The sequence below is a fragment of the Pelodiscus sinensis genome, chromosome 14 (assembly GCF_052426305.1).
Source record: "Pelodiscus sinensis isolate ZL-2025 chromosome 14, ASM5242630v1, whole genome shotgun sequence".
Taxonomy (NCBI): Eukaryota; Metazoa; Chordata; order Testudines; family Trionychidae; genus Pelodiscus; species Pelodiscus sinensis.
In genome coordinates, this window is record NC_143065.1 from 11153915 (window position 1) to 11178432 (window position 24518).

The 24518-nt window shown below is 46.8% G+C and overlaps 1 protein-coding gene across 1 annotated transcript; it reads left to right on the top strand.

Annotated features, from left to right (window-relative positions):
- Positions 1 to 1173: 1173 nt before the first annotated feature.
- On the top strand, positions 1174 to 24387 carry CLK3 (CDC like kinase 3). Its single transcript, XM_075897435.2, has 13 exons — positions 1174 to 1332; positions 7550 to 7698; positions 12172 to 12385; positions 14612 to 14705; positions 14970 to 15036; positions 17471 to 17587; positions 18370 to 18536; positions 19107 to 19201; positions 19560 to 19689; positions 20553 to 20635; positions 21306 to 21385; positions 22043 to 22133; positions 23946 to 24387. Exons 2-13 carry the CDS (start codon positions 7550 to 7552, stop codon positions 24129 to 24131), a joined length of 1473 nt encoding a protein of 490 aa, XP_075753550.2. The 5' UTR covers positions 1174 to 1332; the 3' UTR covers positions 24132 to 24387.
- Positions 24388 to 24518: the final 131 nt, after the last annotated feature.

Sequence of the window (24518 nt, forward strand, 5' to 3'; positions counted from 1 at the left end):
ATGAAGTGAACATGCGTGAGGGCCGACCATTTTGCCTGACATTCTTTGAACCATTAAAATTAAATGCAAATTAACTATTTTATGCAAAGTTTATTGCAAACGGCGTACTTTTCATTTCGTCACATGGATGACAAATCTAAACAGGTGTTAAATCACTCTGCCTTTCATATCTGAAGGCCAGTTGAAAAAAAAATCCAGGAAGCTGAAATATATGTCAGGAACATTGTAAAGTACATTACATATTATTGGTAATAAAGGTTGTCTGTCAACTTTTAAGTTAAAAAAATATGAACAGGAACATAACACCAAGTATACATGTTGTGTCCAAATATATTTATAACTGATTTAGACCAACTGACATTAACTGAGATTTTACAATGTATTCATCTCAATACATATGGATTCGTTGGGGGCCTTAAAAAATAGATATTGCCAAATTACCTGTGGGGCCGTATTAAACCGGAACACGGGCCGCAATTGGCCCGCGGGCCGGACTTTGGACATGCCTGATCTAGGCTAAATATTGGCAAGGGTACTCAAGGTCTAGTGTAGCAACTGACATTTCTTGTATTTTGTCCAATATAGGCCAAATCGGGGCCTAAAAGAAACCCGTTTGTATAGATTAGAGCATTTACATGGAATTTTAAAACACAATACGGCGTTTAAAAGAAAATTCTGCCCTGTTGCACACTTCTGGGTGTCTGAAAAATTCCACAGAGAGCTGAGCCAGCTCCTGTTCCCGGCTCCCTGCAGGTGAGACCAAAGGGCCGAAGTGCAGCGGGTTTCTCCCACAGAGGTGCCACTCCCGGGACAGGCAGGGCCAGAGGGTGCAGTGGAGGCCTGCTGGGCTGTGGCTCGCTCCAGGCCAGGGTAGAGCTCCAGAAGGAGGGCAGCATGGCAAGCAATCTGTGCCCCGGCAGCCTGCACGTAATACTGCAAGTCACTAGTGGCACCTGTGAGCCCACGCACCCAAATGCAGCACCCCAGGGCTGGCTCTCCACGTGGGCACGCTGCAGACCCGCCCTGCTGCAGCCAGGCCCCAGCCTGCGGCCACGTGCCCAAGGGACAAGGTGGGACAGCACAGGAGTCCTCCAAGGGCATAGAGCGGGTGGCTAGAGCAACGGGGCCATAGGTAGCGGCTGGAGGAGCCGCTCTTTCCGGTGTGACGGGTTGTCAGCAGGGAGGCGCTGCGCGCGCAACTTCTGTCGTGGTTGGCGGAGTCGGCTGCGGAGTGCCCGCTCGCGCTGCGGTTCTAGCCGGAAGCGGAAGCAGCGGCGGCGGCGCAGGGCCTGAGCGGCCCCGCCGAGCGCAGCTCTGAGGGGGCGAGGGACGGTGAGTGCGGGGCGTCCGGCCGCGGCCGCCCCCTGGGGCGGCAAGGGCAAGCGGGGCCCACAACATCCGGGAACTCGGAGTGGGGGAGGGGAGAGACCCGGATGGGGCACGGGACGGGCCTGGGGGCCGAGTCGCGCTTCTCCCGCCCCAGGTCTGAGCGCGTCCCTCCGCCGCCTCCACCGCCGCAAGGGGCCCTGGCGCCCCTTAGCCCGCCTCTGGAGTGTCCCCCCAGCAGCTCCGAGGGGCCACTTCTGGGGCGCCCCCTTGCCTCTCCCCGCCTTTGGCGCTGGGCCCCCACTTCTGGGGCGCCCCCTTGCCTCTCCCCGCCTCTGGCGCTGGGCCCCCACTTCTGGGGCGCCCCCTAGCCTCTCCCCGCCTCCGGGGCGCCCCCTAGCCTCTCCCCGCCTCTGGGGCGCTCCCCAGGCTTTGTGTACGTTGTAGGGTGACGCCAGTTCCTCTGCTGGCTCCTTTGAGATGTGAAAGGGTTTGATATTTACATTGTGTTTCACAGCTGTGCCCTGGTTTGGGGCAGTCTGCTGATGAATATGTAGAAAAAATATAACTGTGGTGAGAGGGACAGGAAGGCTTTGATTTTGGATGGTAATAGAGCTGTAACCGTGTTAGTCCAATCTTGCTAAACCAAAAGGAAAAACTTTGTAGCACTTTAAAGTGCAGCAAGATGGTTTAATACGTGATGAGCTTTCTTTTGTGGAACTCACCGCCTATTAAATCATCTTGTTAGTCTTTAAAGTGCTACATAGTTTTTCCTTTTGATTTTGGATGGTCAGTTATGTGTCTCTAAAACTCTTCATTGCTGTAGTCCTGTGAGGGATGCAAACAGACCAAAATCCTTTTTTGCAGCTTTCAAATCATGACCAACTGCACCTTTTTGTAACATTGCAATGAGGAACACTCTGTTTCCTGAACTATGGAATATTCCTTGTTTGGGAGATGTTTCTGTGTCTAGCAGGATTGGCAGACTGGAGATGGGGATGGGGAATTTAGTGGATGAAAGGAGGGAAAATGTTCATCTGTGGTCTTGGAGGCTGAACAGTTTTTTGTCTTTACTTCAGTCACTCAATCACAAGGTTGACACTCAACCTCTGCGAAGTTGTGTTGTTCTCTAGCCACCATTTTTACTATCAGAAAGAACAGAGCTAATGGATCCAGTGAAAGTTTATCTAGATCTCTTCTGGTAGATGTGAGGTCACCATGATAAGATGGTAGAAGACACTGCTATCCCTGGTTAAGGCTTTTCACCTCAAAAGAGTGGGATTTATGGTGCCTCAAACGTAAGATCGAAATAAGGCAGAAATAATGCAGCAGAATAGATCTAGAAAAGCTGTACAAGGGGAGGAAGAAACCAGATATGACTGCTTTGTTCTTTACAGGGACATTAGTTAAAGATAAGCAGGGTGGATAAAAATCAATTATTTTTTAAACACATCAAATAATTTGGATTTTTGATTATTGTAAAAAATTAACACTACTAATGTTTTCATTTAAAAATAAGTTACAATTAAATCTTATTGTAAAGATGCTACACTTATAGACTCATAAACATGAATTAATGACTTTAGTCTGTCCAGCCTAGCAACCAGCTCTTCTTGAAAAGTTCTGGGCTTTCAATTTCTGTTTCTCAGCTATGTGCAAAGACAGACACAGACTGGATAGGATTGTTTTTGTTCTGTGCTTATGTGGATGTTGAGATGGGTAACTAACTAACCATGTAGTTGATAAGAGAAGGCGCTCTGTCCTGGCTCGTGCAGGTCAAGGATCTACCCCCGCTGCAGCTCTGCAGTTTAAATGTAGTAGGAGCCAGGTGCGCAGGCAGCCCGGTTCCTACTACATTTAAACTGCATAGACACAGCGGGGGTAGGTCCCGGATTGGCACAAACTGAGACAGAGCAGGGACTGCTGCAGCTCTACATTTTAAATGTAGTAGGAGCCTGAGCCTGGGCTGCCACTTGGCTCTTACTACATTTAAAATGCAGAGGTGCAGCAGTCCTGGACTGGCATGAGCCAGGACTTCAGTCCTGGCTTGCAGCGGGTCCAGCAGCCCTTTTTCATGGCGGCCAAGGCTGCTGCCGGAGCAGCCTCTGCCTGCAGCAAGTCTTGGCCCACCACAAGCAGACACTGCTTTGTGGCAACCTCCCATACACCCTCCCTCCCAGCTGCTGCCTTTGATAGAAGCAGCAGTGCGGGAAGGGGAGGAGCTGGCATCGCTGGGAAGATGGTGCTGCGGGGAACTGGCTTTTAGGCTGGCTCCCCCCAGCACCGGCTCCTGTTCTCCCTCCCTCCTCCACCCCAACTGCCTCTCATTGAGGCATCAGGGGGGTGTGGCAGATTGAGTTCTCGACTACCCGATTAACCTACTACTCGCTTTCATCCCTGTGGTGGACCTGGGCCAAGCATGCAGAGTTAGTGAAGACATTGTCTAAAGACAGACACACAATATATAGGGAAGGACAGAGGCAGTACAGAAGGGAAAAGGGAAGACATTATTCAGCACGCACACACAGCTTCCTATATTTCCCTACACTTTTGCTACAGAAAAACAGTCATGACTTCTGAGTGTCTAGAGACCCTATCGGGAAATGTTTTAAAGAAATTTGTTTCCTGGGTAAACAAGGAAATCGTGTCAAGTGTATGTAGTGCTAGATGATGCACGGCCTAGCTGCAAGAATGAAACATAAGGAAAACTGCTTATTGGTAGAAAATGATGTGGATATGTCTGAAGAACAATGTGGATCAACTTTGCAATGCATCATTCCCCAAGAGACTCTCTCGATGCCTTTTAGTATAAGTGTGATTTGACAAGTTATTTCCCAAGTTGTTTGCTATGTTAGATATTGCTAGAAAGAAAAAGGTTTAGCTTAGCTAATCCGTGTGGCTTGTTTATTTAGTTAAAGTACAGAAAAATGCAGCAAGAGAAATCTAGAGTTGCCAATTGCCACTGAGTGTCATTTTCTTATTTTATATTACATAATGCATGTCTCTTATTTTGGAACGTCATGGTCACAGACCATAATGGCGATGCCATAAGTTGTTCCCTATTTTACTTCAGCATAACTCAGCTTTCCTAAGGAAACTCTATCCTATACTTGTTTTCAGTTGGGCTCATGCCAAAATTAAGTCTCAGAGGGGCAGCCATGTTAGTCTGTCTCTGGTGAAGTGGGTTTTACCACGAAAACTCATGATTCTATATATTCTTGTTAGTCTCTAAGGTACTGCAGGACTACTCATTCCAAAATTAAGTGCACTCTAAACACAGCCAGTCTTAACCTTTTGGTAACTTGGAATCAGATTTGCGTCAAAATGAGGGTGGCAGTGGGGAAGACGAGATCTAGTTGTAGAAGTTTTAAGGACACTGTGTAGTTGAAGTTCTGAGGACTTGTCTGTTAGAGTTAATACATTTTGAAATAAAAAAGTTTAAGGACAGCCGTCAGCTGGCAACTCAGGAGACTGCTGCAGTTGCAAACATTTAAGATTTAGTTTAATAAAATAAGTGCATGTTGGTGTGTGTGTGATTTAGCTCTTACCATGCCTAATATACCGCTGCTGCATCTGCAGCTTGACACAGGTAATAAGTATTACGTACTATTTCTTAAATTAATAAAAATCAAGGTATCTAAAAATACTACACAAAGTATATCCTCTTAGATATAGTTAAATGCTGTGGTGAGCTGTAAATTAACATACTGCATGTTTTTAGTGATCAGGTGTTGCACCATTTTTTGAATAAATACATGAAGTACTATCAGTGGGAAACTTGATTTAAATCAATTTTTGAGTGTGATTTAAATAAATTATTTAAATTGCTTTGATTTGTTCAGTTCACCCTGAAGATAAGTTTTTATAAAAACTTGATTTATTTAACTAGACTAGAGGGCTTTTAAAATCTGGCATCTTTCCACATTTATACTATATACCTTCTGCAGTTCTCTACCAAAGAAAGTAGATTTAATTTTCTTTTCCAGCTCTAATTGAATTAGTCCAATTCTACAGTGTTTGAGTTATGGTTACAGAGCTACAGGATAGAAAAAAATCAATTATTTTTAATTTTTTAAAAATTGTTTATAATTAAATCAGATTTTATTTAAAATACATTTTCTTTTAAAAATGTTTAAAATTAATTAAGACATTATTACCCATGGTAAAGCTTAATTTTTTTATTCATTAAAATCATGTAAATTAACCCAAAATGTTGCCACAGGCGCGCATGTTAATTAAATGGTGCTATTTTTAATTATATACAGACTCTAGGGGAAAGCATATTAATTGAGAATATGATATGTTAAGCTATATAATTGCCTAAATAAATGTGAATAGGTATAGCATATCCCCTCTGGTTAGCAAAAAGTAGTATTGCCTTTACACTAAATTTCATATGTGGTTGCAAATCAGCTTGTTTTCACAATTATACCAGTTGATATAAATAAACCTCTTTTTTTTTTTTTTTTTTTTAAAGGAAAGTAACTAAAAAATGCAAAACAAGATTAATTGTGATGACTTAAATCACTTTGGTTAAATCAATCTACTTGTAGGGTTTAAATCCAAATGAATTGTTTCACTGGAATTTTTCTTAAAAAAATAAAATAAAAAATTTAAATGTTTGATCATAAAACTTTGGCCCTAAATTGATCTGATGGTGGCCTCTTAAGAGGTTTGTAGTTTGTTTCAGTTCCCAATGTAACAGTGATAGTTAATTTCATTGTTCACTTAAAAGAAGATTGGGTCCATTTTCTGTAAACTAGCCAAGCTGCCCTCACTATTCCTAGATCCTGGGGCTGGCAGGCACCCAGAGTTATCCAAACTATGAAATGCCAACTAATATTTTTGAGCATGTGGGTGTCATTGTGCAGGTTCCTCTGACATCTATCTGAACAAGGGATGTAAGAGCTGCTATGACTGCTTTATGCCACTAGAGGATTTCCTTATGCTAGTGACAAAAGACAGGACTATGCAGCACTTTATAAAGACTAACAGGATGGTTTATTAGGTGATGAGCTTTTGTGGGCCAGACCCACTTCCTCAGATCAAATTGTGGAAGAAAATTGACATGACTATATATACCAAAGGGATACAATCAAAAAAAGTGAACACACATAAAACTGACAAATTAGATTACAGAACAGAGTGGGGCAGGTTAGTGTCTATGAGATAATGATATGTAAACCAGGATTTATGGCTGCTCTTTGTGTCACTGAGACAGAGAGAAGACACTGGACAATCCCTCTGTTCTGGCCACTACATCTTAAATCTCACTTTGTCTTTCTAATACATATGTTGAAGATTCCCTAAGTAGAAATCCCAGTTCACTAGACACTGGGCTAAGTGCAACGTTTTGCATGTCAGTGAAGAGCTCTTAGGGAGTGATTTTTTTCACACCATATTAAGAGACAGGATTCTAACTATGATCAAGAAGTGAAAGGTTCTTTATCTAGTCACAGATGCTCTAAGCCATCCAAGTTCCTTCTCTGTCTGATTATTTAGGTATCATTTATCCTTTCTGAGCAGAGCAGCAGTGCTCTTGTATTAAAGGGACACTTTAAGTTAGTTGGGTTTTAAAAAGTTTAAAATAACATCAGGTCCTCAGCTACTCCTGAGTCTTCCTGCCAATTTCTGTAATTTTACAATCACATTTCCTGTTTATTCTCAGCCCTTTTGCTTTTGTGAAAGACCACATGAAACTGGGTAAACTAACTGGTATCCAGGGGAAATAATGAAACAAATTACAGAGTTTCTTGTAAAACAAACAAACTGGAAAAAATACAAGGAAAAGTTTTTCCTAACCTCTTTCCATTATAGTCATTTGAAGTATTTCAACAAAAGAGTGTATACAAGTTTTTAGAAAAATGTGATTTTTATGTTGATGGTGCTACCGTAATGTGTTTTGTGTTTGGTTACCTGCACTGCTTGTGTTGTGAAGCTTTTTTGTTTAGTTATAACTTATCATTCTAAATATTGCTGGTGATGACTTTTTATAACACTGTCCTCCAACACTTCGGGCATGGTTTCTGTTTTCACACTTCTCGCTTAGTATGCAGTAAACTGTATGAGGGTAAAATGCGAACAGTTAGTTCTAGGGAAGGCTGGAGCTCCTGAACTCTGTGTGGAAGTTGGTGGAGACCGGGGTGTAAGAAGCTAGACATGTTTGCCCATAGACAGAGGACATGAATTTTTTTTATGTAAAGTGCCTTTCTTATGTTCCTAGATGCATCACTGTAATAGATATCAGTCTCCTGAGCAAGAGACTTACATGAGTCACAAATGGAAAAGGAGAAGGTCTCCCAGCAGAGAATATGAAGGAAGACTGCGATATCAGCCTCAAAGGGATCTTCCAAGGAGATCGCGGTCTAGAAGGTGAGAACTGGCTTAATCGGAGGCTGGGATTCTCCTCTGAGCCATTGCTCCAAAATGGGTGGGTGACATTCTCTAATGCTTCAGGCGGTAGCTGAGTTAGTCTGTACAGGATAAACTTGAAAAACAACAAATCAGGAAATGAATATTGTTTCACCACCCAATTCTATTTCTGAAATCTGATTAGAACAACAACTTTCGTGATCCGGTCATCTAAAGAAGTGGGCTGTGCCCACGAAAGCTCATGATACCATCTACATGTTTTGTTAGTCTGTAAAGTGCTACCAGACCATTTGTTGTTGTTTTAAGTATATTCTCTAATGTGTTTCTTAGATTCTAATCAGATTTCAGAAATAGAATTGGGTGGTGATACAACATTCATTTCCTGATCACTGCTAATAGTTCAGAATTGTCCATTCTTGATATAGCAGTAAATGGGTTTACTTGAGTCTGAGCCTCTTGTTAAATCTTTGACTCTAAGAGACCTTGTTAAAATACAGAGGCTACATCTACACTACAGTCCGGATCAATGGAACAGAGAGTGATGTATCTGCAGTCAGTTTGGTGGGTTTAATGAAGATCTATCAAATGGATCACAGTCCACTCTCTGGTCAGCCCTGATACTCTACCCTGGATGAGAAAAGTAAGAGAAATCATGGGAGAGAGTTTCCTATCAACCCTACGTGGTACATAGACTCTAGCTATGTTAGGTCGGCTTATTGTGGTAGCGTAGATGTAGCCTGAGATTCTTTAAGTACCGATGAAGGAGAATTCTCTGCCCTGAAATCAGTGTTTCTCGGTATTGATATCAAGGAGTGAATTACGTCTGTCAAACCATGCTGTATTCTGCAATTGTCCAGATGTAATTATTGAAGTAGAGTGAAAGTGTTACCTTAAAATGTCCATCACAGGGATTTTAAAAATAGAGCTGTTTTAATTCAGCTACAAATGTGACTTCCTAATCTGGCCCTGCTTCAACTCCAGCCTTGTTCAAAGCATTCATTGGAACAAACCAAATATAATGCATAGATGTAAATATATGTACCATAGCCACTAAGCATCTGTTCAGGGAACTGTGGGACTTGGAACTGACCTATGCAGATAATGCTGTGTGCTGATGTGCTAGGTATACAATATGCATCTGAAATAAGATAGCTAGCATAATAAACATAGTGGCCTGCACAGGTGCAGTCTGCCTGGCCCCAAACTACAGTTTGCTAGTGCAAAGGCTACTCAGAAGCTGATCCTTAAATTCTTTAACCTTTCCTTTGTTGAGTTTTATTTTTTGTTGTTCTTGAAGTCTTGATACCAAGATTTGAGGATGTCCCAGAGGTCCTCCTAGAGGAGGGGGTGGATGAGTTTCTGTGGCCTGCAATGTACAGGAGGGCAGACTAGATGAGTGTGAGGGTCCCTTCTTGCATTCAATTCCAGGAGCCTGAGATTTAGTTCAGTTTCAAGCAGGGTCAGTAGTGATTTACAGTTGCTGCCATGTATTTGGCAGCCTGTGTTAAATGAGTTGGTCTTGGTCCAGCTTCTAATGAATTAAGTGAAATCACCATCCTACTTGGCAACAATTGGCCCCTTTGTTGGCAAAGGGGGAAAAATGAAGAAAACTGAGATTTGACAAACTAGAATATTGTTGGCCACCCAAATTATGATGCTTTTATGGACGTATTCAATGGCAACAAATTGTGGTTGACTACACATCAAAAATGCCGTGAACAATCTTTAAAAATATGAGACACGCTGAATGTGGGTGTGAAAGGGCAATAAACTGACCTTTGTCTTTATGGACTTCAAGCTTTCCTACCTAACCACTGAATTCTCACCCGGTAACATACACCATGACCTTCTGGGGAATCTGTATGTGCGACTTCTGAATTCTGGTTGATATGAAATGGTTCTACCCTGAAATGCCTCTGTGTGCCTATGGAAGCAAACATTTGTTGACAGGACTATAGCATGTCTTTATCTGAGACCTGATCAGTAGAGTTGTTAAACGTTCATGACGGTGCTCTAATCCGACACTGGGTGCGCGAGGGAGGTTGCCTCAGCAGTTTGGCCAAAATTCTCTTTCGGGGCTGATAAAGTGGAGGGTGCAAAACCATCACCAGCAGAACAAAGACTCCTGGTGTTGGGAGGGAACATTCACTCAGGACTCAGACACCAGGACTGGAAAGGGGAAGAGATGGGCTTGCTTGTGTAGTGGCCGTAGGGGGCAGCAGGCATTGAACCATGGCATTTCCTGTGCCAAGAGACACAGAGGTCCCCCATCTGGAGTATATGCCTAGAGCCTGAGACAGTGCCTAAATTTTGCCCAGCCCTGGCAAGCTAAGGGAAGATGGGTGTCACCACTGTCTCGGGGAGACGGGGGGAGTGTGCACATTGAGAGTGCTCAAACTGTAAAAAATGGGGCAATTCCCAAAACTGGTGGTTATTCTAATGCTTAGATTTAGCAAGTCAGCAACAAAATAACTTTCCCTGATATCTTATTGGTTACCCAGAAGCCAAACACAGTTCCCTTAAAGCAACCCAGCCTTGGGCTCCTACCCAGACAGCCAAGTAAAATTATGATGGGGATTACTGAAAATCATCTTCATACAAAAGGTCTGCCAGTCCCAAAGGATTAGCCCTATTACCTCCCAGTTTACTGCATATTTCAGATTGCTTACAACCAGTTCTTATTAACTAAATGTAAATGTATTAGAGAGAGTAGTGGTTAATCTATACTGGTATGAATAGAGTTTTTAGGTCAGTTTTATAGTAGCGATGGTGAGCTTCAGAGCTGCAAAGGGTCTTTTCCAGAATCAGTTCATCAGGTTATAGTTCGGTGCCAAGTATTCAACATCAGGGCAGTCCAGGTGGGACTGGAGGCCTCAGTCTTGCATCTCAAACTTTTCTGAATGAAGCTTATGCAGATCTGAGATGAAAAGCTCAGGTCCCAAGAGTTTTTATAGAGCTATTTTGCAGCCTCTTGACAGCATCAGTTCTTGGTTGAACAATAGACTTTTGAGGTAACCTATTTTCTCACAGGCAATCGCCTTACGTTAATCATGTAGCTATTACCGAGCTCCCACTATTTGCAGGTGACTTGCTGTGTACTTCAAAGAGAAATCAAGACAGCGATACGAATATTTAATTGAACAGGAAATATAGCGATGTCACTGAATTAACAGACTACAGTGACAGGAGCTGTTTGATTATATTCGAGCAATATATATGCAAACACACAAATACGAACGTTATCTCTGAGTGTGTCTCTAAAGGTTAAATCTGAGTCAGTTAGCCTGCACGTTGCTTTATCATTTCTGCCCATGTGTCACAGTGGGATTCACTGTTTGGATCACAGCAGTCTGGTCTAGCAGGAGATGCTCAACCAGGTTTGTGCAACCCCTTTTTAAAAACATAGTAACGTTATTTTATTGTTCTGTTTAAAAATGGAAACACTTTGTACTGAGGTTGAGGCTTCAGTTTATAAATTGTGGAAGAGAAGAAGTTTGTAGCTAATAAAGGTGGAAGATCTAGCATCCTTTTGCAATTAGTATAAATGTCTACTTATGTTACTAAATTAGCCTAAAGTTTACTCTAAACATGCTGCATCTTTATGCCGTGTTGTCGCTGTGCCAGTCCCAGCATACTGGAGAGACAAGGTAGGTGAAGTATTTCTCTTGTTGGACCAACTTCTGTTGGAAAGGGACAAGCTTTTGAGCCACATTGAAATCTTTAGGTATAACTAGCATTATTGGTCAGTCATCAGAGACCAGGGACTGACTAGACTCTAGAGACTGAAAAGTCCTGTTGGCCCACAGCGGTAATCCCTTTCTGGTCACGATGTGCAGGGTTATGGGAAGTGCTTGTGCTGAGCACGCAGCACCTGCTTTATCACTGAACGAAGGCCCCTAGTCTCTCAAACTGTCAGTGAAAGGAAGGATGGTATGAAGGTGGCGGCAATCGTGGGGTTAAATTCCCATTGTGCTACACTGGGATTATCTAACCGCCTGTGCAAATCAGTTAGTCTTTTTGGGATTCCCCATCTGTTTAAAAACAGAACAAAAAACCTCTTCCCTCTGCGGAGATGTTGAGGATTTTTTTCTCGCTCTGGTGATGAGGCGCATAGGACTATGCAGATAGAACTGGTAAGGACTATATTCTAAATGGGCATATTGTGCCTTCTTTCCAATAAAGGAGAGAACGCCACTTGGCGTCTGACATCCCTTCCATCTGACTGGCTTGATGACCAAAAAGTCCCGCGATTTGGTGCAAACTCCCAGATCAAGATTCAGTTCAGAACTAGATTTGCTGCCATGGATGCAACAATATAATTTTAATCAGTTAACTATTTGAATGGGCTTTTACATCCCTGTCTGCTACCCTTGTGCTTTCTGCGGGGTAGTGAGGAACAAGAGCAGGCCTAGCCTTTTGTGCGGTGCGGTCTGCCTTCCCAGGTTTGTAAGTGGGCTCTTGTTTGTAATGCAGCCATGAGAGGATGCCTTACCAAAGGAGGTACAGAGACAGACGGGAGAGCGAGAACTACAGGTTTGAAGACCGAAGCCCTTCTTTCCGAGAGGATTATTACTCTACCCGCTCGCACCACTGCCGGAGATCACGGGACAGAGAGCACCACCGAACAAGGAAGCACCAGCATCGCTGCCGGAAGCGCAGGACCAGGTCTTGTAGCAGTGCCTCCTCGGTGAGTAGCATCCAGATGAGTTCAGGATTGTTCAGGTTTTAACTTTTTTCCCTTCTGTAGCTCTGAATACACTGGGTGAGTACCTCTAATCCCTCTTCGGGTTTGTTCTTGATTATGTTCCACTTCACTGTGTCTTTAAACTGGAAGCATTAATAGCTGTTCATTTTGACAGGCCATTCCTAGCATCTGGACTAAAGCCTAGATTCCCAAGGTGCGGGTGGGCGGGGGAAGTGCAGCAAAACCAGATGGAGCGCTTGCCTGCACAGTTACAAGGGGAATTCGTGGATGCAGGCCTGCACTGTTGCAGCATCCACCATGGTTGTGTGTCGTCCTCTTGTATTCGCTTGAAGGTTCCACTTCTGCTGCACACTGAAATGTCTGCCGGAGTCGATCTCGATACATTTTGACAGCAGAAGGTGCTCCAGTGCAGATGTGTTTATTTAATTGTGACAGAATCTCGTGCCCCTTAGGACGAGTCAGCTGTGTCGAACCCTTTCTTCAGCACTGTTAGCACTCCGGTTATCAACCTCTTCCCAACAATATTGGGGAGAAAATCCCCTGCCTGAGAGGGCAACCCTGTTTGACTGTTGTTACAAGTTCCCTTGGACTGGAGTTGTATTTGAGAGTATCACTGTTAATGTCTTTCTCTGACTGAAAAGAACTACAACCTCCCTCTCCTAGTTACGTGATGGTTAACAATCAACTTGTGGCAAGGGGTGGGGCGGGTTATCCCAAGACAATGGAGTGACTTGCAAGTGTTGGGAGGTACTCATCCAAATGTTTTAACTTTACTGCCTCTATCATACTCTAGTAAGCACCACGTTACTATTTACAGTACTCAGGTGTGTTTCTTTTATATAGTTTAAACAAAGTGATTTCTAACCCCTGTGCTAAACTGGATACTTGCATGGTGTGGAACGCTTAAAGGCCCATCACTTTCCTCCTTTTTTCCAGCTGATTTGATTGAGTTTTAATGCCCAGGTTAAACAATTGATATGCTCCGATAACAACTGCGTGTTTGTGGCGGGAGTGTGCAGGTTCCGGATCTCTGCTCTCTGTTGTGAAGTCTCACAGCTATCTCACGTACTCTCTGAAACTTTTTCTCCATTTCAGATGATCTCTTAAACTTTGTCTATAGTTCATTCTTCTTGACTTGTGGGGGGAAGGAGTATGGCAAAGCACATATTAGGAAGTTTAGATGTGGACGTTTAGAGCCCTGTTACCGTATCTCGCTATATAGAATGTAACTAATTTTACACTCTTTTTTGAGGGACTCAATAGAAAAGTTCAGTGACTCGAGAGAAGAGTTGTTGGCTTTGGTGGGGATGTTTCTGCTAGTGGGAAGGAACCTCCGGAAATGTTCGGCTGGTTTTCCAGTAGAAGCTAGTAGCGATGGGCTTGATTGTGAGCTCTTATCTGTAGCAGGCTAGGAACTATGAGCTCTAAGGCTCTCCAGGGACTTAGCTACCCTGCTGCTAGAATTCTTCCAAGCTTTAAATCTCTTGCAGAGGAAGGAAGATGATGCTGGCCCTATATGGGTCCATTCAGGCATGCAGCTGTAGGATCATTTCTGTAGTTGCTTCCATCGGGATGGGAAGGGCTGGATAGGATCAGGTCAGGAGTGAGGCAAATCCCTGGGCTAGCTGGAGATGTTAATAGACCTACAAAAGAAAGCAGGACCAACTTCACAAAGGGAGTGCTAGTCTGGCTTCTTCTGGACAGCCTGACCAACCTGACTTGTGTACTCTACCCATCGGCAGCCTGCCACTGGAGAAACTGACGTGACTGGCAAGCACTCGCTCTTCTTGCGCCGCTGGCAGTGTCCTCTATTCCCATAGAGGAAGCTGCTCCTCTGTGGCCAAACGGGGGAATGCTTGTATGAATCCAGTGACTGGAGCAACCCAGCTGCTGCTCCCTTCCAGAGAAGAGGGTGGCACTTCCCGCTAAGACGCAACTGCATCAGACACTGTAGCTAATGAGACAGTTCTTTACATACCTGTAGCTGTTTTTTACTTTTCTGTTTTGAAGTCAGTTTGTGTCTTGACGTGTCCCTTGCAATATCCCTATCGTTATATATGCTGTGTGCCTTATGAAATGCGGGGATCTGGAAAATCCAACCACCGACGCTTCGTCATCTCCATCTTTGAATGACAACTCAATCTGCCAATCGGAACTGCCCGCTGTGTGCGATTGGTCGGATGCCGTTTCGGGGGGCGGTGTGTGCAGAGAAGCCAACAGAGCAGTAAACGCAGCAGGAGCGTGGAAGATGACAAGGAAGGTCACCTGGTGTGCAGAATCGGCGATTGGCTCCAAGAGCGATGTACAGCCACCTTTCGTAAAACTTTACCTCTCTACTTTCTATCCCCATGTTAGACAAGATCTCTCTTATTGTCCTGGAGGGGTCTCTAGTGTTTATTGCTTATAAATGGGCTGACCAGTAATTGCCTGAGGCAGACAATAGACACTTCTGTTTTAAAGAGTGTAGCAGTGAGATGCATTGTTGAGATGTGAATGCTGTGAAGTTGCAGGACCTCGTGCCAGTGTGGTTCTTGAAGCTCACATCCGCTCTTGTTTTCTCTCCTAGATGAGATTGTCGGCAGCTTAGGCGAAGGCACTTTTGGCAAAGTTGTGGAGTGCGTGGACCATGCCAGGTATGCTATCCCCAAGTCCCTTCTCGATCACGTACCAGTCAGACCTCGCCGAGGGGGGTGGATTTCTCCTGTCCTTTAAGTGATCTTCCTTTTCTCTCCCTAGCTCCTCCACATTCAGCATCTGGCGGCACTGAACCTGGGGGTCTGTGGAGGGTAGATGCCACAAGCTCCTCCTGTCCCTTCAAAAAGAAGTCCCTAGCAAAGTGGGTGGGGAGGGAGTCACTTGAGGGACTTGATTGATTACAACACGAGAACATCTTGGTCTGTGGCTTTCTGCAGCTCCATCAGAAGTGGTTGTTCAGCATTAGTTTACCTCCCGTGGGATTCCACTCCTCACCCTCTCTTGCAGACTGGGCAGATCAGCAAATTCCCCTTTAGCTGTTGTTTGGTTGATTTTCCTTTCTGCTCCATTAGGTGCCCCTCCCTGGTTTGCCAACGGGCTACCATCCTTCCTCCCAATGTGACTGCCACCTCTTTACTTCGAAACCACTCTGAGCTAGGGATGGGAAAAGTCAGTTAAAACGGTAACCACTGAAAATCTTAGCGGTCACACGGACTGTGGGCTCCGCAGGGTAAAGCGTAACCGTATGTGAGCTTTATACTGCAGAGCCCCCAGCGACCCCCCTCCCCCAGGAGCTGTCAGTTTAACCAGTTAGCCGATACTGAACTCTAACCTCCCTGCTGTCCACTGCACATGTAGCAGGGTGTGGCTTGACCAGTGGAAACAAGCTGTGTATATATCCCAGCTGGGGAGGGTTGTTACAGCCCAGTTACGACTGCAGAATTACAGTAAACTTCCGATAATCCGGCACCTTTAGGATCCAGGGGGTGCCAGATTATCAGATATGCCGGACTATCGGAAGGGGGGCTATGAGGGGTCTGGGGTGGGGTGGGGGGGATGCCACCCCAGACCCCTCATAGCCCCCCCTTCCGATAGTCCGGCTCTACCTCAGGCATCCCCGATTCAGCCGCTGCTGGTCAGTTTCAGCAGCGGCTGAATCGGGGATGCCTGCGGCAGAGCAGCTGGGGTGCTGCCGGGTTGGTCAGGTAGCGCCTCCCCTCGGCGCTGTGAGACCAACCCGGCAGCACCCCAGCTACTCTTGGGGACACCTGGGGCAGAGCAGCTGGGGTGCTGCCAGGTTGGTCCCGCAGCGCTGAGGGGCGGTGCTACGGGACCAACCTGGCAGCACCCCAGCTGCTCTGCCCCAGGCGTCCCCAAGTCAGCCGCTACTGAAACTGATCAGCGGCTGACTCCAGGAAGCCCGGGGCAGAACTGCTCTGCCCCAGTTTTCCTGGAATCAGAACCCCAGTTGCTCTGCCCCCGGCTTCCCCGATTCAGCTGCTGGTCAGTTTCAACAGCGGCTGAATCGCAGAAGCCGTGCGCAGAGCAGCTCAAATTGTCCGGCTGCCCGGAGCACTTCCGGGTTCCTGATGGTGCCGGACCATCAGGAGTGTCGGACCAATGGAGTTTTATGTACAACCACTTCCGGACGACCATTTAGTGTAATGAAATATCTGATCATCCCTTCCCCCAAAGTATGGACTTCTGGCTTTTTCCTCTTGGGACAGAGTTAAGGCTTTGGGGGTGATTTGTATGCAGCTTATTGCAAAATGTGCAAGCTTCACCCTCCCTTTACTGGGCCACTGATCTGTATGTTCCTGAAGTGCGCTTGGCCCAGGACCTCATTGTCTAGGGACTGTTTGCACACACCAGAAAGGACAGTCCCTGTCCCAAAGAACTTAGTCACGAACAGGACTGGGAGGAAAGCACCCTTCCCCTTCCTGAGCTCGCACGAGTGGAGTCCCTCTCTCGCGCCCTGTGAAATCCCACTACTCAGTCCTTTGGAGCTGCACCGCAGAGAGTCCCATATATGTCAGGGAGGAGGATGAGGAAGGCAAAGGGGTGAGGCCAGCAGTCCCAGGGGATCATTTTCCCCCTCTCCTGTCTGGTGGATATTTGAGGGGCTCCCCATGCCTGTGGAATAAGGCGTCACTTGGACAGTGCGAGTCTTGGGCCGGTGACTGGGAACCGGGTTTTAGTTGCCTCTGGTGGAAGGAAATGCAGGTGAACCAGTGGTGGTGGATTCTCCTGGACCCTGATTTTTCCCAAGCTGCATTTCCCAGTGACAGGCAGCAGTCAATTGCAGGGCATAACTTACTAGTACAGTGATGGGCAGCTGCGGTTTGCCCCTCTGAGTGGTCCTGAGTGAGAACCGATTTGGGGAGGGAATGAAAAGGGGCTGCCATCTCCTCCCTCACCCCAGGATTTATTGGAGAGACATTTTCTTGTTCCCTATCCCAGAAAGAACTGACTAAGACACTCCGAGAAACTGGCAACTGGTTTTTCTCTAGACCCAATACTGACAGTTCTTTGCCGAGGTGGTCGGAGCCACTCCACCTCTGACCCAGTCCTGTGTCCTCTTCCCCTCTGCAGAGGCAAAGCCCAGGTGGCGCTGAAAATTATTAGAAATGTGGGGAAATACCGCGAAGCAGCCAGACTGGAAATTAACGTCCTAAAGAAAATCCGAGAGAGAGACAAGGACAACAAATAGTAAGTTTGGTCTCTTGCACAAAACTTGCTGCTGCTTAGATACGCTGGGATTCCCCATCTCGTCTCTTGAGCACAACTTGGGGGGAGGATCTGTGCAGAGTCGTGGGGGGGACACCGTGAGATAAGAGCATGGAAACTTTACCTATTGTCTGTCTACCTAGAAAATGGTGTCGTGTTCCCCCTTGCCCAGCCTTGGGGTTTGGGGCTTTTTAGGGTGAATTGTGACTCTTATTCCTAGGTCCCTGATTATGTAATTATCGACCATTTAAATATCTGGGAATTGGGTTGATTTATCCTTCCATGTTAACGAAACCCAGTTCTTTAAAGAGCTAGATCCATTCGTGGAGGATAAGTTCATCAGTGGCTGTTTGCCTGAATGGGCAGGGCTGGCGTCCCGAGCAACCTGGCCTCTGTTTGGCAGAAGCTGGGAATGGGCCGGGGAGGGGAGGGAATTGCTGGATGTTTCCCTGTTCTGTTCACTCCCTTTGGGGCACCTGGCATTGGCCACGGTCAGAAGACTGGGCACACCGCTGGCCTGACCCAATGTGGCCTTTCTTATGTTCTATATAGTGAAATATTAGCCCGCTTCCACCTTCATCCCCTACGAATTGTGCTGCTTACAATGGGATACCTACGTCCTTGCTGTGTCTGGTGATTGAGAAGGTGAATCCCAGGGTGCTTAGGGAGAAACACGGCTGTGCTGCTAACTGAATGCTTGTGTGCTTGTCCCTTGGCGAGCGGGAGGGACGGGAATCCTTAACGTTCTTCTCCGTTCGGCCCAGCTTGTGTGTCCTGATGTCCGACTGGTTCAACTTCCATGGCCACATGTGCATCGCCTTTGAGCTTCTGGGCAAGAACACTTTTGAATTCCTGAAGGAGAATAACTTTCAGCCATATCCCCTCCCCCAGATCCGGCACATGGCGTATCAGCTCTGCCATGCCTTGAGATGTAAGTTACCCAGGTTCCTTTGCCACGGTTGTCTGCAGCCATGAGGTGAGTTGTACTCGCCAGCTAGTGTATGCTTTTCGAAGTGTCTGTTTGTTTTTACATGCCTGTTAAGAGTGCTGAACGTTTTGGCTAGTCTCACTTTCCGCGCGCTGAGGAATTTAAAATCAGGTGAGCGAGTCAGAAGTTTTTGCAGGAGAGAGGGGGAGGTGGATTTGAGGATATGGCTTCTGGATTCATCTCCATTCCCACCTGAAACCTTGGAAGCTTCACACAGAGCTGACTTGCAGTAGCCTGGATGGGGCAGACATGATGGGATACCTGAAATGTGTATTTAACAGTTACCATGTTGTGAAACAGTGAGCAATAAGAGAATTTGGTGTCGCTCAATGAAGCTGTTTGGTACACAGCTGACATGGGCCCCGATGCATCGCACGGCATTCTGATTCAAAGTACTGCTCTTGGGCAGAGGGTCTTGTGTTCCTGAGGCCTGTGTAACAGACCTAGCTGTGTGGAAGCTTTAGTGTTTGAATCTTAAACTCTCCTTCCTTCTCTCCCCATCCCTCTTTGCAGTTTTACACGACAACCAGCTGACTCACACTGACCTCAAACCCGAAAACATCCTGTTTGTGAATTCCGATTTCGACACCTTATACAATGAGACCAAGGTAGGTTGGGTCTCTGGGCAAGAGGGTGAAATGATTGAAAACCTGGCCCCCCTTTCGGCAAGCCAAGTGTTTTCTTTTCTCCATCCCCTGGTTGAGCACGGGGGCCAATATCGCAGATGGCTTGGACATGGGAGACAGTCTGTTCCTGACAGTCTAGTCTGTAAAAGGCAGCATACATGGCTACCTGAGTTAGTTTCAAGATCTCTGAAGGAAGGCGACGTTTCTGTATTGGATAGCCCTTTTTACTGCGGGTGACATGGGTGCGGAACTTTGTTGGGCTAGAGGGGTCATACTGGAGTTCATTCCTGCTCTGAAACCGCCTCTCCCAGGCTCCTTACGGCTATTCCTTCTGTTGCAGAGCTGTGAGGAGAAATCTATTAGGAACACACACATCCGCGTGGCAGACTTTGGAAGTGCCACTTTTGACCATGAGCATCACACTACTATTGTTGCGACTCGGCATTACCGCCCACCGGAGGTGATTCTGGGTGAGTGGAGTGACTTTTCTGCGGTGCGGGGAACAAAACAATTGGGTCAAGGGCTTTATTAGGGTACGGGTTAGGCTTTGCGAGAGAACTTACTGGAAACTCCCTGATTCTGGAGTGGAGAAAGGGAACAGTCTCCACACTGTCATTCAGACTAGAGTTTCTCAACCAGTGGTACCAGTACTCTTAGGGGTACTTGAGAGAAGTCTGGGGGGTACGTCAGCACAACTGACATTTGGGGAGAACTGAATTTTTTGTGTTCAGTTTTACAGCGCTTTATTTTTGTTCTTTTTACACCCAAAAATTTCATTGCCCTCCAGACCACGATTAAGTTGTTTAAACAAATGTGTTGCAATGGTAGAAACAATTTTTGTGTCTGAAAACTAGGTACGGGGGGTACTTAATTTTTTTGAAAGGGGGTACTTTATGAAAAAAGGTTGAGAATAACTGTGTAACTTGCAGTTGTCCCGGGTTTCTTGGGAACAGAGGTTTGGGCGTGGCCCCAGACGGGCATTGGGACTGCTCAGCCAGCGTACCTGGTCTGCATTCCGTCCAAAACACAAATGATGCTTCCGTAGATGCAAAATATTGTCCGTAAATACGCAGAAGCTCCTGGGAGGCCCCCCGGTTGAGTTCATCACCGAATATGCACTTGAGCACACAGACTGGAAAGGGGGCTTCTTTCCGTTTGGGGACTGTTGACCCCTAGAGGACTGTACAGTCCTCTCGCCAGAGAAATCCACTGGGCGTGTACCTGACTTTTAGGTCTGTAGTTTCAAAAGGAAAGTAGAAGCCGCCGCTAAGGTGTGTGTTCGAGCTTGGCGTTTGTCCCTGGAAGCTGTCATTTCTCTCCCTCTTCGTTGCAGAGCTGGGCTGGGCACAGCCCTGTGATGTCTGGAGTATCGGCTGCATTCTGTTTGAGTATTACCGTGGCTTCACACTCTTTCAGGTATACTTTCATAAGGCCTCTGTGACTTTGCCTGAGCGCAATAAGCTTTATCCTTTCCTGTCACACTGTGATGCCCAAGTCAACAATGGTATTTTTGCTCCTCATTTCCATCCAGTAGAGATTAGGAGCCCAAGTACCATTGTGGATTTGGGCCTATATTTTCCTGGGTACCATGAGGAGTTATTTACTTATTTCCACAATATAAGAACTAGGGGTCACCAAAAAAAAATTAATAGGCTGCAGATTTAAAACAAACGGAAGTTTTTCTTCACTCAGCACGCAGTCAACCTGTGGAACTCCTTGCCAGAGGATGTGGTGAAGGCCAGGACTTTAACAGGGTTCAAAAAAGAGCTAGATAGATTCATGGAAGTTAAGTCCATCAATGGCTATCAGCCAGGATGGTTTGGAATGGTGTCCCTAGCCTCTGTTTCTCTGGAGGTGGGTGACGGGAGGGATCATGTGAGGATTCCCTGTTGTGATCCCTTCCTCCGGGGCATCTGGCATTGGCCACTGTGGGCAGACAGGACGCTGGGCTGACCCAGTGTGGCCGTTCTCATGAGGCTGTTCTCCCAAGGGAGGATTAAGTCCCCCTCCCCCCCCCCCCCCCCCCCCGTCTTCGCTGTGTGAGTTTCAAGGCGAAGAGAATAACCTAGTGGCTTTTCCTCTGCAGACTCATGAGAATCGTGAGCACCTTGTAATGATGGAAAAAATCCTTGGGCCGATTCCATCTCACATGATCCACAAAACCCGGTGAGAACCAGCTTCTGAGCGCCGAGCGGCTGTTGCATTGTTCTGGGGATGGTAGTAGCAGCAGGGTGCCCTCTCTTATGCAGAGGGCCACACCTCAGAGCCCTAACACTCGGGCTGTTGCCCGTAGGGTCAGGAGAAGACTTGAAATGAAAGGATGTTGAATACAAAGCAAACAGCATCAACATCTGAAACGTATTGTTTTCTGGCAGCACGGTCCAGCAGCTAACGAGCTGGCGGGCCAGTCAGGTGACCTGGGTTCTGTTCCTCCTTCTGCCATTGACCCTAATGCAAGCCACTTCCCTTCTTTGTACCCGTGTTTCCCATCGGAGATGCAAATGAGACTTCCCTGTCTTTGTAAAATGCTTTGAAATCCATGGGGGACAAGTGCTGTGTGTGAGGTTTGTCCAAGCCCGTTATTAGCTGCTAGAAATCATCTCTCTGGGCTTTACCAAGGCTCAGCTTCTAAAGAGCACCTTGATTGTGGGTTGGGCTGGTTGAATTCCCAGCATGTCATTTTCTGGGGTGTTGTCTGATCGCTCGGGCTGGCTTTGAGTCTTGGTGCCGGTGCCTTGTCTTGCAGTGAGGCTACGCACACCCCATCGGTGTGCGCCTCCAAATTCCAGATGAGACTCTTGACCACTCCCTTGTGTTGTACAGGAAACAGAAGTACTTCCACAAGGGGGGCCTGGTGTGGGATGAGAACACGTCAGATGGAAGATACGTCCAGGAGAACTGCAAGCCGCTGCAGGTATCGGATTTACGTGGAGCTCTGGGGCAGCTCTGCCGCAGCGCTGGGATTCCTACCCTCGCTCCGATCCAGCGTCCCCTGGCACGCTCGTGGAGTGACAGACGCAGATGGCACTGGCTGGAAATGCGGGTGCTGTTTCTAAATGACATGGGGGATTGGTAGCGTGGTAGCTTGGTTCCACGTATGCAGGAGCCTGCAGATGAGTGTAGGGCTGTGCAGCTGCAGCTCACTTATCCATCTGCTTCCCCCACACCCCACTACCAAAGGGGAGGGGCCCCAGGTAAGCGCACAACACCCCAGCTTTGTCCTAGTCCTGAGCCCCCTCCTGCATCCTAAGTCTCTCTCTCCTACAGCCCGCACTACAGGCCTGAGCCCACTCCAGCATTGACTCCCACCCAGAACCCGCACGTCCCCTCCTGCACCCCAAAACCCACACCCCCAGTCAGAGCCGTCAATCCCTCCCACACTCTGAACCCCTCTTTTTGGCCCCACCCTGGAGCTTAGTGGGCCCCACAAAATCAAATAGCCCTGGACCTCCCAGAACAGTTATTGAGACCCTGACTTCAGGGGAGTTGAGGATTTTTTTCTTCTCTTTGCTTGTGTGGGGTCCTCACTGATTTTTCTGTGGGCCAGTAGCCCTGACAGAAAAAGGGTTCCCAGCTCGTCTGTGGAAAGATGCACTGGTTACTCTTCCTCCACCTTTAATCCTAAAGGAAGCTGAGGGCTTGTGTCTGTAGCTTTACCCTTCTGAGGCAGGAGAGGGAACCTTTCTGTGCTGCTGAGGACTGAAAGGACAGGGAGAGCGCCACCGGTTTACAGGGAATCTGATCCTCCAAACCCTTCTGGGCATGGCTACATCTGGCCTGGCAGCCTTGGCTTTCTCTGCTGGAAGGTTGGGGTCCAGCTTGGGCAGAGAAGCCCTGTGTTAGAGACAAAAATTGGTCCTGTCGTCAGGGAGAGAGACTGGGAACACAGGATCCCTGGATTCTTTTCCCTGCACAGTTACCTACTTCCCATGGCCTTAGGCAAGTCACTTAGCCTCACTGTGCCCCTATTACTGCTCTGCCCTTCCTTCCAGAGGGTGGGGTGATGAATACAGTACAGACTGAGATGCTCTGGTGATAAGTATTGCGCATCCCTTCCAGAGAGCCGCCACTCCCAAGGGATTCTCCCGGGCAAGTAGTGAGCGTTGTGTGACTTCTCACCCCGGGGAGGCAGTCAGATTAGTCTAGTGCTCCACTGGGTACGAATTGGTCTGATAGACGAGGATGTGGCAGAGGCTTCAGGATTAGCAACATCAAGCTCGATGTGGCTCTCACTAACAGAAGTAGCACTAAGGGCCTGAAGTTTGGCCAACACAATCACGAGTCTCTGGTCCCTTTAGGGGACCATGTAAAATCTCATTTAAAATGTTAAACCGGTTACACTACGTGTTTAAATAGCTTCTGTTGTGGTGCGGGCCGGGGGCTGCTGGAGCAACACCCCGCCTGTGGCACAGTGAGCCAGGCAGGGAGGCTGTTCGAGTCTAGCTGGGCCCTTGTTAACCGGGAAGGGGGGTGCTTACCTTTCCATCCCTCCTTTTAAAAAAAAAAATCGTGGAACCGTTAGAGACTTCCCTCAATATTCCCTGAGCTGCTGCTGTAGCCAGGGGAGGAGATCTAGGTTTGCTTTGAGGAAGAAAAGGGGCAACTGTGGAAACTTTTTTTTTTTTTTTTAACAGTCCACACTATTGGGTGAGGAGGGGCGTGTCTAGCTTTTCCCAGACATTTGCCTGCATTATTCTAAAGCTGCCTCTGTACTGGTCTGTTTCAGAGCTACATGCTGTACGATTCACCAGAGCACATGCAGCTGTTCGACCTGATGAGAAGGATGTTAGAGTTTGACCCTGCCAGGAGGATCACATTCTCCGACGCTCTGCTGCATCCATTCTTTAGTGGCCTGTCTCCTGAGGAAAGGCTGCTGTGTAGTAGAGTCTCGAACCGTGACCTGAGCAGATGACAGAGGGGTGGGTGTGGGGATGCCTGCTGCATTTGAACGTACTCCTGGATCAGTCTGACCTCTGCTGTAGCGGCTCCAAGCAGCCCTCCTGTAGCATGGAGTTCAGAGGTACTGGTGCAATGTGATATGGACCCTGGGCATGGGAGGAGGGGCGGGGGGAGGAGAAAGCTACACGGAAAGCACAGATGTCTCATATTTATATGTTGTAAAGTTAAAATAAAGTGTTTCTTATTGTTTGATAATTTACTTGTATAAATGTGTCCAGCTATTCCTTTTTTTCCTCCCACCCTGCCAGATTTTTCTGTTAAATAATAAAGAGTGGTTTTATATTTCTCCACAAAACTGCATCATTCTGAGTGAGATGTTACAGCTTTTCTGGCTCAGGCA